The sequence below is a fragment of the Pleuronectes platessa genome, chromosome 21 (genome assembly GCF_947347685.1).
Source record: "Pleuronectes platessa chromosome 21, fPlePla1.1, whole genome shotgun sequence".
Taxonomy (NCBI): Eukaryota; Metazoa; Chordata; class Actinopteri; order Pleuronectiformes; family Pleuronectidae; genus Pleuronectes; species Pleuronectes platessa.
The window spans coordinates 10,964,108-10,980,950 of NC_070646.1; the positions used below are offsets into that span (position 1 = coordinate 10,964,108).

General features: G+C 42.8%; 1 protein-coding gene across 1 annotated transcript; it reads left to right on the forward strand.

The window, feature by feature from the left end:
• The first annotated feature begins 605 nt into the window (after positions 1-605).
• Positions 606-16,838, forward strand: ace (angiotensin I converting enzyme (peptidyl-dipeptidase A) 1). Its single transcript, XM_053414204.1, has 25 exons — positions 606-1,280; positions 4,385-4,552; positions 4,643-4,730; positions 5,579-5,722; positions 5,807-5,998; positions 6,440-6,537; positions 6,727-6,896; positions 7,066-7,289; positions 7,392-7,536; positions 8,152-8,250; positions 8,970-9,092; positions 9,179-9,384; positions 9,736-9,872; positions 10,156-10,314; positions 11,210-11,297; positions 11,575-11,718; positions 12,346-12,537; positions 12,965-13,062; positions 13,312-13,484; positions 13,815-14,038; positions 14,135-14,279; positions 14,438-14,536; positions 14,792-14,914; positions 15,265-15,449; positions 16,316-16,838. Exons 1-25 carry the CDS (start codon positions 1,047-1,049, stop codon positions 16,513-16,515), a joined length of 3,858 nt encoding a protein of 1,285 aa, XP_053270179.1. The 5' UTR covers positions 606-1,046; the 3' UTR covers positions 16,516-16,838.
• The last annotated feature ends 5 nt before the right edge of the window (positions 16,839-16,843 follow it).

Below are 16,843 nucleotides of genomic sequence, written 5' to 3' on the forward strand. Positions count from 1 at the left end.
AACTCTCCATGTGGCCAATTGCTTTGTATATATACCATGTATAGTACAGGATATAGCTTTTCCTATTAAATCTGCAATTCACCCCCCCCCATCCCTTTACTTTAATTAATACTCCTCAAAGTCAAACAGCAACAAGTAGGAACAACACAGACGAGTCGAGACAGCTTCCACTGTTTAACAGCGCTATATCTCCTCATTCGTCATCTCTCTCGTTTTTTTCCCCACAGAGGTTAGACTCACAGGATTCTTGCAAGAGTTAGAAAAGTGCCCAAGAAAATGCACAGTTTGATTTTGCCATTGTTTGCTGCGTTGGAATCATTTTCTTTCCTCTGATTAGGGCGACGTGGCTGTGCTGCATAAAACCGGGATTCTGCATAAAAAGCCATCGAACACCCTTTCACCGTTTTGTGCTTCCATCTCACTTTTCCTGCTAATCTCTTGCAGCCTTTTCAGCCCCCAGTCTTCAGTCCTGTCAACCCTTCCCATTTGATTCCCCATGTCCCTTCTCTCTTTAATTCCCCCCTCTCTTTATAACTCCCCCCTCCCTCTGTTGTCTCCAAGCTGAAGGAGGGAACTGAGAGCAAAGTACGTGGAGTCCCTCCCCAGACACTCACCCACAGAACTGGTTACAGTGGAGCCTCCACTCTACAGGCAGGCAGACAGGCGGACTGAGCTGCAGTGTCATATCTTATCTCTCATCTTCAACAGCAACCTAGATCTGATCAAGGATAATGGCGCAATCTCAATCCTGGCAGGCTGGTGGACGGGAGGAGGAGGGGATGAATATGTCCAGTGCTGTATAGTGGTGAGAGGGACGGCTGCAGTAAAGTGTGGGCTGGGTTAAACTGGCACTTAAAAAGAAGCTTGCTTTGGCTTCTGTGCATTTCACCAGCACCCAGGCTGGGAGGCAGATCAGGGAGCAGTGAAAATAGTAGATGATATAACCGCTCCAGGGCAAAGGCTGCGTGCTCTCACTTCATTAAAGCAAGTGTATTTTAGCCCTAAGTCCTCCACATTAAGTTTTCTTTCTTTGGTGGCTGCCAGCCATGGGCACTGGTATGGACAGGTTTCTATGGTCTGTGCTGCTGCTGCTGCCAGCCATTGGACTCTGTGTGGCTCTGCCAGAGCACTGGCTGCCAGGGGGATATGCAAACACCAAGGAGGATGCTTTGAGGTTCCTCGATAACTACAACGCCACTTCCGAGGAGGTGTTATTCCTCAGCGTCTCCGCCAGCTGGAACTACAACACCGACATTACAGACCTCAACTCCATGCTTCAGGTAGGACCTCTCCTAGAGTATTGAAGTTAGAGGGTGACGCCTCAGCTGAACCTTCCTCTCATGCTGACAATAATTGGGCCCATTTAGATCAGTTCTTGGCCGCGCTGGTACCTCGTCACCACAAATGCATGCGTGGTCGAGGGTCTCTGTGGAGCTTAGCCCTGCCTGATTTGGAGATCACTCCTATTCATGTCTCTCCAGATTTACATGCTCAGCTTCCTCCCAATGCGGCCAACTCAGCTTGTGTGTCAGAGAAAATAGAAAACTGATTTGAACACCTGTTGCGCGATCGTCTTCAAGCTTTGAATACATTTCCCTGGGGGGCTTGTGTGCTATTATGTTTATTTAGTAGTTTAAAGGTCTGTTGATATTTTCTACGTAATACAGCTTCTCCTGCAGTAAGAGTCTCTGTGGTCCAATGTGACACAAACTGCAATTGATAAAACACCTCTGTGTTGCAGGAATTTCAAAGTGCAACTTAGATTAAATGCAAATTTCGGCCTCAACTCACCATGTGGCTGAGCAGTAAAAAAAAGGGATAGGGAGAGCAGATACCGGCATGAAGCAGGATAAAAGTAGTTCCAAGCAGCAATCAATAAAACCGCGGTCCACACAGGGATATGTGTGGACAGAACAAGTGCACTCAGTCCACACACATTCCTCCCTCTTATGTGCTTGGACAGCTGTCACAGCAGGACATCACTACGCTGGGATCTGGTCAGCTAATGGACTGAACAGATGTAACCACACCAGTGTCGACAGGGTCAGGCTGCAGAATGTGTTCTGCTCTCCAGCGTGCATCCGGGACGAGGAGAGAAAGATGAGGAGGCTCGTAGTCGCCATGCATGAGCGAGTTGTTTCTCTTTTCCTTGTCTTTTCAAAGATGGGGTCAAATTGAGTTAAGAGCAGTGAGCCCAACTGAACCAGTAGCCGGGGAGGAGGGTTGGCGGTGTTGGTGGTGTTAGGGAGGGCGTGGCCATTCAGCTCCAGAGACACAATTTCAAACATTGACGTTTCACTTAAAATCCATCACATAGAAATGATTCAAATAAACCGGAGTAGCATAGCAATTATTTTAATATTATACTCCGCCCACACGCACAAAGTAAACATGAAACAACACACAGGTTTGCATTGAGTTCGGTTCATTTTGGACAGCTTCACCAAAACCTTATCCCTAACAATGTCTAACCTCTAACCTCTGACCTTAACCTAACCACATTTCACATCCTCACCTGAACCAGGAGCTCAGAAAAAAAGTTTTGCTTCATTAGGACCGGCTTGGATCCCCATGAGGTTAACTGGTCCTTACAAGGTTGGTGCTTATGCTGAAAAAGGTAGAGGATCAAACTGAATACGGATCAGTTCACAGGCTTCTGATCATGCTGAATATGAAACTAGAAATCAGCGACTGACATCCTTTGAACCCCAGAATAAAATACCAGCCGCCTCCTAGTGTCACAATCAGACCTGAGGCTCAGTCATTAACTTCACTGCGTATCGCCAGTTTCTTTATGTGACTGGAATATGAAGTTTCAGAGCTTTTATTCTGAGGTGAGTTCGGGAGAAAGGTTTAAAATTCAAAAACTCTATACATTTCACCCAAACTATTAAATACTAACTTTAGTGTATTTAACTGGAAAGACCAGCTGCACACACAGGCTATGTTTTAAAAGAGTGAACGAGAAAGAAGAATTGTTAATTGGCAAGACAGTGTAACATTTATACAACACAACTTGCTGCTTGTGTAACAGAAAGACCTTGAGTGAAAAGCTGAGGAAAAAGGCGTTTCGGCCTTATCTTTATTATTTGCAGAGAACAGGATTATCTGAGTGGACAGGCAGTTGTCGGAAGGCTGGAAAAAACGATTATGAAAAAGACAGAGATTGAGAGGAAGCGCACAAAGGTCAGAGTTAATACCTCAACTCACTGTCAGCAGTTTCCCCTCCTAAAGCCTGTTATTTCAGTGTCGGCTTGATAAGACTCATCGTACAGAATTGCAATATTTGTTCTCCTTCTGGGAAATAAAACAGCATGTGCGTCATGTTGTGCTGTGACAATGAAGCAGCAGTTCATCATTGCAATGTTCAGAACATACCATCTATGCAGCATCCCATAGCAGCCTTGACTCCATCCAGCACTGACATTATACACTGAAAACGTTCATATGTCATTTGTGACCTTCCAGATTGCCATAAAGAAAAACTCCCACTTGAGCGACAAAGGCTTTTTGTCCAAATAATTTCCTTTACACAGGCTTGTTTTGCTGCAATGTCCTTGTTCCTTATAGATCCCAGAGGAACGATGTGTTGGAACAGCTATTTAGGAACACAAATGAAGACATGTTGACAGAGTTGAATACCAAGACTGAGACTGTGAGGCTCTATGAGGCAACGTAGTTCACTGCTAAGAACAGCAAACTAGAAAAACGACAAATGATGTTATGAGAAAGAGTCTAAGCTTCACCAAAGTTCAACAAGAGTCTGCACGTCTGTATCTTTTTGCATTGTCATCCATCCTGCATTTGTTGAGACATGTCAAGTGTCAAGCTGCCGGTGGCATCGTTAAGTCCGGGAATAACCAAAAGCGATCCATGAAATTTGTGCCAGTCAGTTTAAATAGTCAATTTGAGTAGGTGAAACCCCGAGCACTGGAGGGAAAGTCAGAGGATAACTAAAGTCATTCGGATTCATCCTCTGAGCACCATGAATCACCCTCCCAAATTGAATAGCACTTAATTGAATGGTTGTCGGGAAAATTCAGTAAAAACCTGAATAATAGAACTGGACAAAACATCTGGGGGTCACCACCATAATCAGAGGTCATACTCTGAGGAGCGTGAAAATCTGTACAAAGTTTCATGGTCATCCATCCAATGCTTGTCAACATGTCTGATATGGGCATACTCACGTCAAACGTTGCAAAAATGGCGTTGATGATACAGGAAAACCACACAGTCTTGTCACTGTGGCCCACATTTGCTTGTACAAACAGACTTGAAGACTTATGTTAAATATTAAATATATATTTGCTGACACTTCTTGGCAGAATTGGAGAGATCCAACGCATCACTGTCATTCACTTCCTTCTCCTCTCCCCATTAGGTAAATGCATCACTTGATGAGCAGGCGTTCGCCGAAGCCTGGGGCAAGAAGGCCAAGGTGGTCTTCACTGCCGAGGTCCTCAGCTCGCTCCTTCCAACAGACAGGAAACTGATGGCAAATATCATGCTACTGGGCGTTGCCAATCTGCCAGTGGAACAACGAAAGGAGGTTTGTTTTTATATCATCTGGCAGGAAAATTTGCTTTGAGATATTTTGAAAATGAAAGAATCTCCTCACGTCTCTTTTTCTTGTCCGCAGTACAACACCATTCTCAGTAACATGGACAATATTTACTCAACAGCCAAGGTGCATGTGGACCCAAACATAAGCTGGAGCCTGGAACCTCGTGAGTAGGCGCAGAACAATAATTACCGGGCCTGAGGCTGAACATGCACACATCTTACAATACAGACGTCAATATGTGAACACAGCAGCGTTAGAGGAATATGTTTTCAAGTAGCGTAGAGGGGGAAGTCTATAGGAATAAAAACAGATGTAAGTGGTTGAGATGTTAATCGGCTCTTGGAAAAGTAACAGGATGGGCAAAATCACTTCAGAGAGGTCTCCAGAGGAAGTGGTATGGATGTGCCCATGAGTAAGACGCGGCAGAAACAACATCAGCGGCTTTTAAGACTTTCAGACATGCATCGTGAACAATGGCCATCTGCTTTGTCGGGAACAGCTCCCAGAAATAATTGTGAGAAAAACTCGCCAACACACACACACAACACGACGAGTGGAGCAAAAAGTGGTAAAAGAAAAGGTTGGAAACACAAATAACCTCATCAAGGTGCAGTGCCCATGATAATGGTTGGTTTAATCCTAGAAACACACTGGAGCAGGGTTACTCAAAGTGTCAGGCGCACCCTCTCACTGAAATAACAAACAGACTGTCAGCTATCGCCGTTTCCACCATTCCAACTATCTCAAGTGCTCCTCAGCTTCACCTTGTTCCTATTCCTGGCACTTTAAAGTCAAATGTTGTTTTACACTCGGAGTATCATGGAGTTGTCATAAGTCAGAGCTAATCTCTTGGATAGACGTGTGTCCATTCTGGCCTTTTCCTGCTGATAGAGCGTGGAGCACGAAGTCATCTAAACACGGATGCATCTTAATTGTTTTAGGGAAAATCTGGAAAATGGCCATTCTCCCAATGACTGAGGGTGTGTCACATTTTTTTAAATCCATTTGCAGATCTCACGGATATCATGGCCAACTCCAGAAGCTACAAGAAACTGCTGTACGCGTGGGAGGGCTGGCACAACGCATCAGGCGTACCTCTCAAGAAGCTCTACCCCACGTTTGTAGGGCTCAGCAACAAAGCCGCTCAAGCTGATGGTAGGCACTCCCCCTTCATCTTTGCTTGTTGAAAGTATAAAAAAAAAAAAAACTAAAAGAACACAAACATTTTGTCCTGTTTAGGGTTTGCCGACACTGGAGCGGACTGGCGTTCATGGTACGAGACTGAAAACTTTGAACAGGATTTAGAGAAACTCTACAGGACCATTGAGCCCCTCTACCAGAACCTGCACGCCTTTGTGCGTCGCCAGCTCTACAACCAGTACGGACCCAAGTACATCAACCTTAAAGGACCCATCCCTGCCCACCTGCTAGGTACAGCACATCCTATGTTGCTAACTCTGATAGGTGGGATTGGGGGTAGATTTAGATATAGATCACCTTCTCTGTATCAGATTGGTTGTTAAAAAGGTTATTCTATAGCGTTTAACAGTATTCATTTGAATTTAGAGTTTAGTTTAAATTTTCTTAATAAAGCGTAAATGCCATAAAAATACGATAAATGTGTTTTATTAATAAAATTGTCACATGCAAGATAGTTAAAATGTTTTCCTTAATCTGAACATTATTTCTGTCCATTTCCTTATTCTCCATTCTTAGCTGCAACAGGATAAATAATAAATTAGCCTATGAAGTAATTAGGAATGGGGTTTGATAAAATTATATCATATATGATTCCGATTCTATATCTGCTTATCGACTCTGAATCCTGTCACAGTATGTTTTCACAGAGTGTTTTTTCTTCCTCACCCTCAGGAAATATGTGGGCCCAGACCTGGAACAATATCTATGGTATGATGATCCCGTTTCCTGACAAACCCAATATTGATGTGACTGATGAGATGGTCAGACAAGTAAGTGTGTTGGAAAGACTTTCTCCCACTGTGACGGAATATAGGAAAATTCATTTATTTGTTCTTGACCTCAAAAATGGTATACCACAAATCAGGGATATCTGGAATCCCACTGGTTTCTCTTTGTAGGCAATTGTAGTTTTGTCACATTGCTCTGAGGTAGAGTGTGTAACTGTTTCCTCTTCACAGGGCTACAACGCCACGCACATGTTTCGTGTGGCCGAGGAGTTCTTCACTTCTCTGGGTTTGGAGCCGATGCCTCAGGAATTCTGGGATGAATCCATGCTGGAGAAGCCTGAGGGTCGAGAGGTAGTGTGCCATGCATCTGCTTGGGACTTTTACAACCGCAAAGACTTCAGGTACAATTTAGCATCAAGTTAATTATTTACTGTGTCATACACTTCATGCAGTGTACAGCTTAAAGATTTACTTTTATTACTCAACACAAAGATCCTCACCTCCACAGTGTATAGCGCTCAGACCCGTTGCCCCTTTTAGTCTCTTATTTTGATTCTTCATTCGACATAGGATCAAGCAGTGCACCACAGTGACGATGGAGCAGCTCTTCACTGTTCACCATGAGATGGGGCACGTCCAGTATTACCTGCAGTACAAGGACCTGCCTGTGGGCTACCGTCGCGGAGCCAATCCTGGTTTCCACGAGGCTATTGGGGACGTACTGTCTTTGTCAGTGTCCACACCCAAACATCTTAAAACCATTGGCCTGCTGAAAACTGATGCCTCCGACCCTGGTAAAGAGACTTAAACAGAAAAAAAAAATATGAAATTATATAAAGCCAAAGCCGCTCAAACACTGTCTCTTTTTCATGCTGCATTGTTTTGTTTCTCGGCAGAAAGTGATATCAACTACCTGTTGAAGATGGCTCTGGAGAAGATTGCCTTCCTTCCCTTTGGCTACCTCATCGACCAGTGGAGGTGGGGCGTGTTCAGTGGAAGCACTCCCCCGGATGGGTACAACTCTGATTGGTGGTACCTCAGGTAGGAGGAATATACTGACAAAATATTTCACCAATTTTAGGGGAAACTGATATGCTTTCTTGCAACATTTTAGATGAGAGGATCAATACATGCTTCATTTGGGGTTATGCTTATGTCCACCGGATGAATTTAAGTCTGATTTTCCCTCTCTGTTTGCTCTGTTTTTGGTCTCCACCCTCTCCTGAGGGAATGGAGCTCTATCTTATAAATGCAAATCTTTGTTTGCTTGGTAAACTGCTTTTTGGTGCTGAGCAGGTAGTTTGCAGTGCATTTTATTGGTGAAAACAGACTGCTGTGACCAAAACCAACCAGCTATGAAAGCAGAGAGAGTGAATCAGGGCTGGCTGCAATTTTGAAAGATAACAAACAGAACGCTTTACAGCTTTTCGAGTGAATTTGCTGCTCAGTAGGAGCAGCAAATTCACTACCAGCATGCAAACTGTGGTGTATTCGTGTGTCTGTGAAGTGATGGGTTGCAGGAAAGAGAGCACACATACCCAGCTGATACTTAACAACAATAATTAAAGGTTGAGTAATTTCCCAGGACTTATGTAACCGCATGCCAGAGTGCTCTGTCTCGTCTCATCTGTTTCCTATTTCTTATTTTCTTGAAAGGACCAAATATCAAGGCATCTGTCCACCCATCAGACGTAACGCGGAACACTTTGATCCTGGGGCAAAATTCCACATCCCTGGGAACACACCGTACATCAGGTAGCATCATTGTTTACCCACACCGCAGTGTAACAGCAGGGATAAAGATAATTGTGTGAACAAAAAATTGGCAGAAAAGAATGGCTGGCGAGCCGAGGATTAATGACCTGTGTGTGAAATCCTGTCATTTGGTTGTGGTTTGAAACAACTCAACAACCCCACAATAGCAGGAAGCTTATTGCAGAGGCAGGGGGGCCTTGTTAGAAAAGTATCTGAGCCCTTTTTCTTAAACAGTGTCAAAAGACAGTTAGTCAAACGCACATTTAGTTAAACACAGAAAGACACTCTTATGGTGTTAAAGTATCCGGCCTTTTGAAAGATTTTAGTATTTCTAGAAATATAATGAAAATATGAAAAAATATCTGTCTATTTTTATAAGTAGATGACTCATTTGAATTCCTTCTTAGCCTTATACTTGGCTTAGCAACTTTACTGTACATAATAAGACAGATACTTCAGGCTACAGCTAGCAGACATATTTTAATATTATATTATATTATAAAAGGAAATAAATATTATTTATAAGGCTATGCCAAAAGTCAGTAAGAAAGGTAAAAAACAGATCATATTATTTATTATCGTTATTTTGGTGTAGTATTATTAAGTATTTAGTAATATTTTTCCTTGTGTACTTTTAAGAGAATAGTCTGAAATGTTTAAAGAGGAGGAATATAGTGAATGTGGTGCACTGAAGAGATGACAATCTTTTCCCCCTGTAGGTATTTTGTCAGCTTCATCCTGCAGTTCCAGTTTCATCAAAAACTATGCGATGCAGCCAATCACACTGGTCCCCTGCACACATGTGACATCTACCAGTCCAAAGAAGCAGGCGCCATCTTGAAGTGCGTGATTTATTCACTTGTTCACAAACAACCATAATGCTAAATGGGATCAGTAAAGATGAATAATTTCTGTTTACCTCCACCAGGAAAGTTCTCCAATCTGGCTCTTCCAAGCCTTGGCCTGATGTGCTCCAGGAGGCAATAGGCACCAACATGATGGATGCTAGCTCACTGATGGAATACTTTGACCCCATTGTTAAGTGGCTCGAAAAGCAAAATGTAAAAGAGGAATTGGGATGGTCTGACTTCGACTGGGTTCCACCCGTCCCTGAGGGCTACCCTGAGGATATCGGTAAGACCGGACTGTCAGCACATCCAATAGTAACAATCAAAATTACTGGTAAACTAACAGGCTGATAAGTAGAAGAAAGTAACAAATAACAAGGAAATTCGATGCATCTGTTTCTTCTTCCTGAGTCAGATTTCTCAGTCTGAATCAAAGATTATTTCACACACACAACAGTTGTCTACTACATTTGACGCAAACTCATAAAAATATGAAAACCCCACATTATAACTATAATCCAAACATCATAATTTCGTTAAAATGTGACGGCGTTTTCCGGCCTTTAATTACAAATATCTTGATTTACAGCGCGCCTCCTGCATTTGAGCTGATCTTTCCCTCTCTTTGTTTACCCAGGCAAGAATACAGACGAGCTCGACGCAACAACGCTTCTGGACGAGTACAACAGCACAGCCGAGGGAGTGTGGAACGCCTACACCGAGGCCTCCTGGAAGTACAACACCGACATCAATGAAGCCAATAAGGAAACGATGGTGAGACCCTCTGACCGACGCCACTATGATTACCTGAACATTGAATCAATCAATAAAATGATTGCTTAATCAAAACAATGTGTCAATGAATCAATCATTGATTGAGTCAGTGAGTCACTAATCAATGCATGTATGCATAACTCTATTTCACTTTTGACCTTTAACCTATGCACCTCTTTGTTCATCTTTGAACCAGTGCATCCTTCCATTTAATCACACTGCTTCCATTTGGCACATAATGTTTGAACAGGAAGATTAAAGAGTTTTCATTATTCCTCTCTAGCTTGAAAAAAGCCTGGAGATGGCAGCCCACACCCTGAAGTATGGAGAGAGGGCCCGTCAGTACGACACCACGGACTTCCAGGACGGCTCGGTCAAACGCATCATCAAAAAACTCAGCGACATCGAACGTGCCGCACTTTCCCCGGCAAAGCTGGAAGAGGTGTGGAGGAAATGGTTTTCATTTAACATATTTTTATCAAAAACTTGGGGACGCGAGTAGTTGCGCATCACAGAGGGCAATTTTTTTTTGCAATTGCTTCCCACAACAAATAATCAACCAGGTGGATGCAACAGGAACGCAGACAACATATAAAAGTGATAACTTTTATATGTTATCTTATTCAGATATTTTCGGTGGTAGACATCATTTGTTAGCCAGCAAACAAGAAAAATTGCAGCTATTGTAGCACAGAATACACAAATTAGCTTTTTATATCTAATGTCCCTCATCTGCTGCCAACTGAAGTACTTATACTGATGCTGCCTAAATAATGCCTCTAATGAAATCACAAAGTTTAAAAAAGAAAAGCCTTTTTACGCCTTTTTACGCCAGTTAAATTAGTCTAACATTAGCCAGTGGGCTGTGCAGCGTCATTAAGGCTATTACGTACATTTTTCAGAATTACATTTTGATGAAAGCTCCAAGGTTATCAAGTGGCTAATGCTTGCCTAACTTGAGCTGGGGAGATTAGTAAAATGTTCATGTGAAGTTACTCCGTTAAATAAACTAAACACAAATGAGTCAATGTGAACAATTTAATTATACTGTGGACACAGTTGAGACCTGTTTTTCTACTGTGTGTGTGTGTGTGTGTGTGTGTGTGTGTGTGTGTGTGTGTGTGTGTGTGTGTGTGTGTGTGTGTGTGTGTGTGTGTGCGCGCGCGCGTGCGTGCGTGTGTGTGCGTGCGTAGCTGTTTTTCACATTTTCACGCTTTCTCTTGCACACTCATATCCTCGGCCTTATATTTGAGCCACTATAGAGAGCACCTGCAGAAATGTGATTGCTGATGATTTTTGTGTGATCTAATTTTGGCCGGACACTTTTATTTTGACAGTACAACACTCTCCTATCCAACATGGAGACCAAGTACAGTTTGGCTAAGGTCTGCAGGGATGATGGGACTTGCCACCCATTGGATCCAGGTAAGACTATGCCTATATTTTTAAGTGAAATACATTAAGTTAATAAGGAAGCAGAGCCTAGCAGTACTTTATTGTAAAGTATTGTTTGATAATTGTACATTATTACATTTAGCTACCTTAAAATAATATAATACCGATAGAAGGTGCCGTAATTATCACTTTGCAGGGATATGCAAAGTATTTAAAAAGAAAACCTCAAAACACAATGTTAAAGACATTATCCTCTGCCACACGGTACAGTACCGTTGCTGTAATAAAGGAATGTGCTGTGTTTCAGATCTCCAGAAGATCATGGCAGAGTCCAGGGATTATGACGAACTGTTGTTTGCCTGGAAGGGATGGAGAGACTCTGCAGGAAAAGTGCTTCGTCAGGATTACAAGAGATATGTTGAACTGGCCAACGAAGCTGCCACACTCAATGGTACATGACCTCAAGTGGATCCTTTTAAATCCATCTTCTCCCTCATCTATTTAGCCTGATATAAAATATATCCAAGCCATCTTTAGATCAGATCAGCAGAGAGAAGGGAGAAGCGGATCTGCTCTGAAGTCAAAGATAATGTGGTCAGTTTAAAGTGGTGCAATTAAAGGGCCATTGTTGACCACTTCCATCAGTGGGCTTCTTATAGAGATTTAAGTAAGAATATTGAAACAGGTTTCATGTCCATATACTCAATATGAAACTACTACAAGCGGATGGTTAGCATAGCTTAGCTTAGCACAAAGAGTGGAAAATTAGAGAAACAGCTAACAAAATCCAGTGATAACAAAATCCAGTGATAACAAAATCGGCCTACCAGCAACTTGGAATTGGCAAAGCTAGTTTTGGACTCAGGCAAGGCTATCTTCTGACTTAGCAAGGCATAATATGGACTTAGCAAGGCCAGTTTTGGACTTACAAAGGTCTGCATCAATCCAATAGGAGAACATAAACGAGAAGAAGGACTCACCATTTTTGCTTCATTAGCGGTATTGCTCAGAAGACATGTTAAAAACTCAGCACCACCTGCATGACCAACCTTGTGTCTATCCGTGGTGCTCTCCACAGGTCATGCTGACAATGGGGCCTCCTGGCGCTCCCTGTATGAAACCCCGACTTTTGAGGAGGACCTGGAGAGTCTGTGGAAGGAGCTGGAGCCTCTCTATCTGAATGTACATGCCTATGTCCGCAGGGCTTTGTACAAAAAGTACGGCGCAGAGCACATCAACCTGAAGGGACCCATCCCTGCTCATTTGCTCGGTAGGTAACAAAATTGAAATTTCTTTGAATGAGCAGTAGCAGCTTTTTGGAATGTATTCCAATAAAATTTGTTTTGATTATACCAGGCTGTCAGTATTTGAGGCTGAGGTCACTTAAGCCAGTATTTCATTATGGAATCCAAAGGATTTTAACACTACAGCCAAAAACTCTCCATTCGTGTGGGAGCATACTCCCATAGATATTCTGTCATTGGCTGTAGATGTATTTGGGTTTAGATGGGATTTAATTTGCTTTCAGAGGCATCAAGCATGAGATAGTGTTTGACAGTTCCTCACAGTTAGGGATTGGAATGACTCACAGTCACAAATCCCACTTGTGTAAACACTGTCAGAGCAGAAGATGACTTGCCCCATAACTTCTTAGACTTAAAAATGTGAAATATGAATTCTGTTTTCTGTCCTTTCAGGTAACATGTGGGCACAGACGTGGTCTGGCATCATGGATTTGGTTATCCCCTATCCAGATGCCACGCAGGTTGACGCCACACCAGCCATGGTGGCACAGGTGAATGGACTCATGAAGCAGCTGTTGCATAATGATCACATCTGCACACATGAATACCCAAGGACTCAATCACTTTCTCCCACCACTCACATCGCAGCTGTAGGATTAGTTTGTTTCAGTAGAAATGAGACTCAAAGTGGAGGCTCATGTAGAATGTAGATATATACACAGGATTTGAACTGCATTAAATAAATGCAGTGTCGCTGTTTCTTTTTCTAATTGTTGATGTTCTTTCTTTTCCTTGTTCAGGGCTGGGATGCCGAGAGAATGTTTAAGGAATCAGACAATTTTTTCACCTCTCTTGGTTTGATACCAATGCCACAAGAGTTCTGGAACAAGTCCATGCTGGAGAAGCCGTCTGACGGACGTAAGGTAGTGTGCCATGCGTCGGCATGGGACTTCTACAACCGAAAAGACTTCAGGTTAATCCTTTTTTATTGGTTTTAATTCATTGTAAATCAAATATATGTACAATACTTCTAGTAATTAGATTAAGATCTCTTTTACAAGTAACACCTGAGTACAGCAGAACTAATTATAGTGATGAGACAGAGAGCGAGAAAATCACAGACATCTCTAAAAGTGATGCAGAATTCAAAGTCAAAATTCATCCGGCGGAACGGAAACTTCCAAATCCTGTGAAGTAAAGCAGCCCAAAGTTATTTACAAGATTGAGTTACATCATTTTCAGTACATAAATTGTAGGAGTTCTGGGTTCTTTGCTGTAATTATTGCCTTGTCTGTGTCTCCAGGATCAAACAGTGCACTGTTGTGACCATGGATGACCTGATCACGGTGCACCACGAGATGGGCCACATCCAGTACTTCCTGCAGTACAAGGACCGGCCCGTGTCCTTCCGCGACGGGGCCAACCCTGGATTCCACGAGGCCATCGGCGACGTGCTGGCCCTCTCTGTGTCCACGCCCAAACACCTGCAGAGCATCGGCCTCTTGGACAAAGTTGAGAGCAACCACGGTGGGGGACCCTGACCACTAGGTGTTCTGCAGAATAATGTGTCGTTATAACACAGTGTTCAGCTCATGGTTAAGCTGTTTCTCTCCTTTCTCCCAGAGAGTGAAATCAACTTCCTGATGAGCATGGCACTTGACAAGATCGCTTTCCTGCCTTTTGGCTACCTGATGGACCAGTGGAGATGGAAAGTATTCGATGGACGCATCCCATCCACTGACTACAATAAGGAGTGGTGGAACCTCAGGTAAAGTCCACCAGCACTTTAACAACTGCCATATTCATTGTTTGTTAGATGAAGGGAAATGAACGAGTGAGTGGTTTATCGTTAAATGAGTTATTCAACCCTAAATAATTTACGGTAATAAAATCCATATTGTACTCTTCCTTTTCTTTGCGCTGCAGAATGAAATACCAGGGGCTGTGTCCGCCTGTAACTCGCACTGAGGACGACTTCGACCCCGGTGCAAAGTTCCACATCCCTGCCAATGTGCCCTACGTCAGGTAAATCCTCCTCACAGAACAAACCCGCTGGCTGAAGATTGAGTCCATATAGACTGATAACTGCTTCAACTCAATCTAATCAGCCGGTGATAAGATATAAATGTCGTAAAACATAATGTGCACTTACTCACATGGCTCGCAAAAAAAAATCGATCGCCATTACGAGCAATTGATGACACAGCTCTAGCTTGTTTTTCCTTTGTTCTGCCGGCATTGACGCGCGGTCGTGACAGTACTTTGCTGAACTTCCACCAGGTACTTTGTGAGCTTCATCGTCCAGTTCCAGTTCCACCAGGCTCTGTGTAACGCTGCCAACCAAACTGGGCTTCTCCATAACTGCGATATCTATAAATCTCAAGAAGCTGGGAAGCTGCTCGGGTTAGTACACACACAAACACCCTGCAGTGAAACCACTGGACATTTTTCCATAAAGGAAACAGTGAAACATGGAAGACATCAGAACAGTCAAATCTAAACTCATCACCATTAAAGAAATATACATTGATACCAGAACTGACCAAGAGAAGAATGTAAAGCATGTTTTATTTCTTATTTTATAAAGAAATTACATAATTGTGACACTGACGTTAAACAGCTGAAAGATTGTAATTGTGCAGGCAGTGAAAACGCTCTTCATACCATGTGTGTAATTATGTCTAGAACACACTCTTGCTACTGATCCCTGTCGTCCCCACCTGCTCCCTGACTTGTGTTGTTGTTGTTTGCAGTGACGTGATGAAGCTGGGCTTCAGTAAGCCCTGGCCCGAGGCAATGACCATGATCACCGGCCAGCCCAAAATGAGTGCCCAGCCACTCATGCAGTATTTCAAACCTCTTATTGACTGGCTTGAGGTAGAGAACAACAAGAACAACGAAATTCGCGGGTGGCCCGAGTACGCCTGGAATCCTTCAAGTATGTCCAGCACATTCAAGGCCTCCACACACTTTAATACCTCATATGCATAAGTCTATCTACTTGTTGTTTGTGTGAAGCAAGTTCTCTATTCTGCTAGCCAAATGATTCTTGAACTCCTTCCCAGGAAAAGGCTCACAGAGGACTTCATTTTGTGTTTCTCCTCTGCTGCATCATACAGTGAAATCAATCTGCGGCTCCTCTTGTTTTACTGATGAGATCCTGCTGAAAGGATGTTTAACAGATTAGATTAATGAGATTCTAAGGAACGGGCGCTGGGAAGAAATAGATGCACAAAGGAGACCACAGCTGTTGCAGGAGAGATCGAGAAAGTAGACCATTAAATTTGAAAATATCTCCTTTATCTAAATAGGAGTTTTTTCTTTCCTTCAGATGACTTTTGCTGACTTCAATTTGTATTAGGTGGCATTTACACGATACTCAAACATTTGAGAAATATGTTTTGTCAGGATTATTGAGTGTAAGCAACTGTGGCGATGAGCCCCCTAGAGGCAGCTGTTTCAAGATTAAGACCTGTTGAATGAAAACTAAGAAAAGTTGCATCTTGTGAATTATTTAGCAAACAGGTTTAAAACTTCAACAGTCACCAGAGGGCAATCGAGAAGCTTTGGCTTCACTCTTCGGGAGCTGTTGTGTCGTCCATCTTTATATTATGTCTATCGTACTTTTGCAATGTTTAAATCGCTGCGTCAGGCTATCCCGCTTTAAGTAGGCATTTGTGGACTAGCTCTGAATATCACTGAACTCCCCCTTGTGTAGAATCGGCTGCTTTCCACATATTTAGTGCAAGTTTGTGATGATCAATCCTAAACGTGACTTACACTGTGTCTCGTCTGTGTGTCCAGGTCCAGCTGAAACTAAAGCAGCTACAGTGGACTTCCTGGGCATGAGCGTGAAAGGCCCAGCTGCTGCAGCTGGACAGTGGGTCCTGTTGGCCATTGGCCTGGTCCTCCTGGTGGCCACCATCATATTGGCCAACAAATACAGGGTGTCAAGGAAGCAGGGAAAGTCCTTATCCATGATGGAGCTCAAGCAAAAGGACTAGTCGTCAATGACGGCTGAAGTAAGACTGGACTTACTGTAGGTGGGACAGTGCCAACCTCAACGTGAATGTGTTTTGTGTACTGTACAATGCGTTTGATCAAATCTGCTTTGGTTTATGGTCTGCCTCCCTAGTCTTGTATATTTTCTTTGCCTATGCAAAAGCACACCACTATTTTGTAATTTATTTGTTATATTTGAATGTTTAGGGAGAAGATGTTTAAAAAATGAATGTAAAGTTGCTATATGTATTAGCCTTATTGAACATTTGATTTCGTTTTTTGTAAAATTTTCAGCATTTCTACAAATAAAGAGAGGAAATATTTACTCTG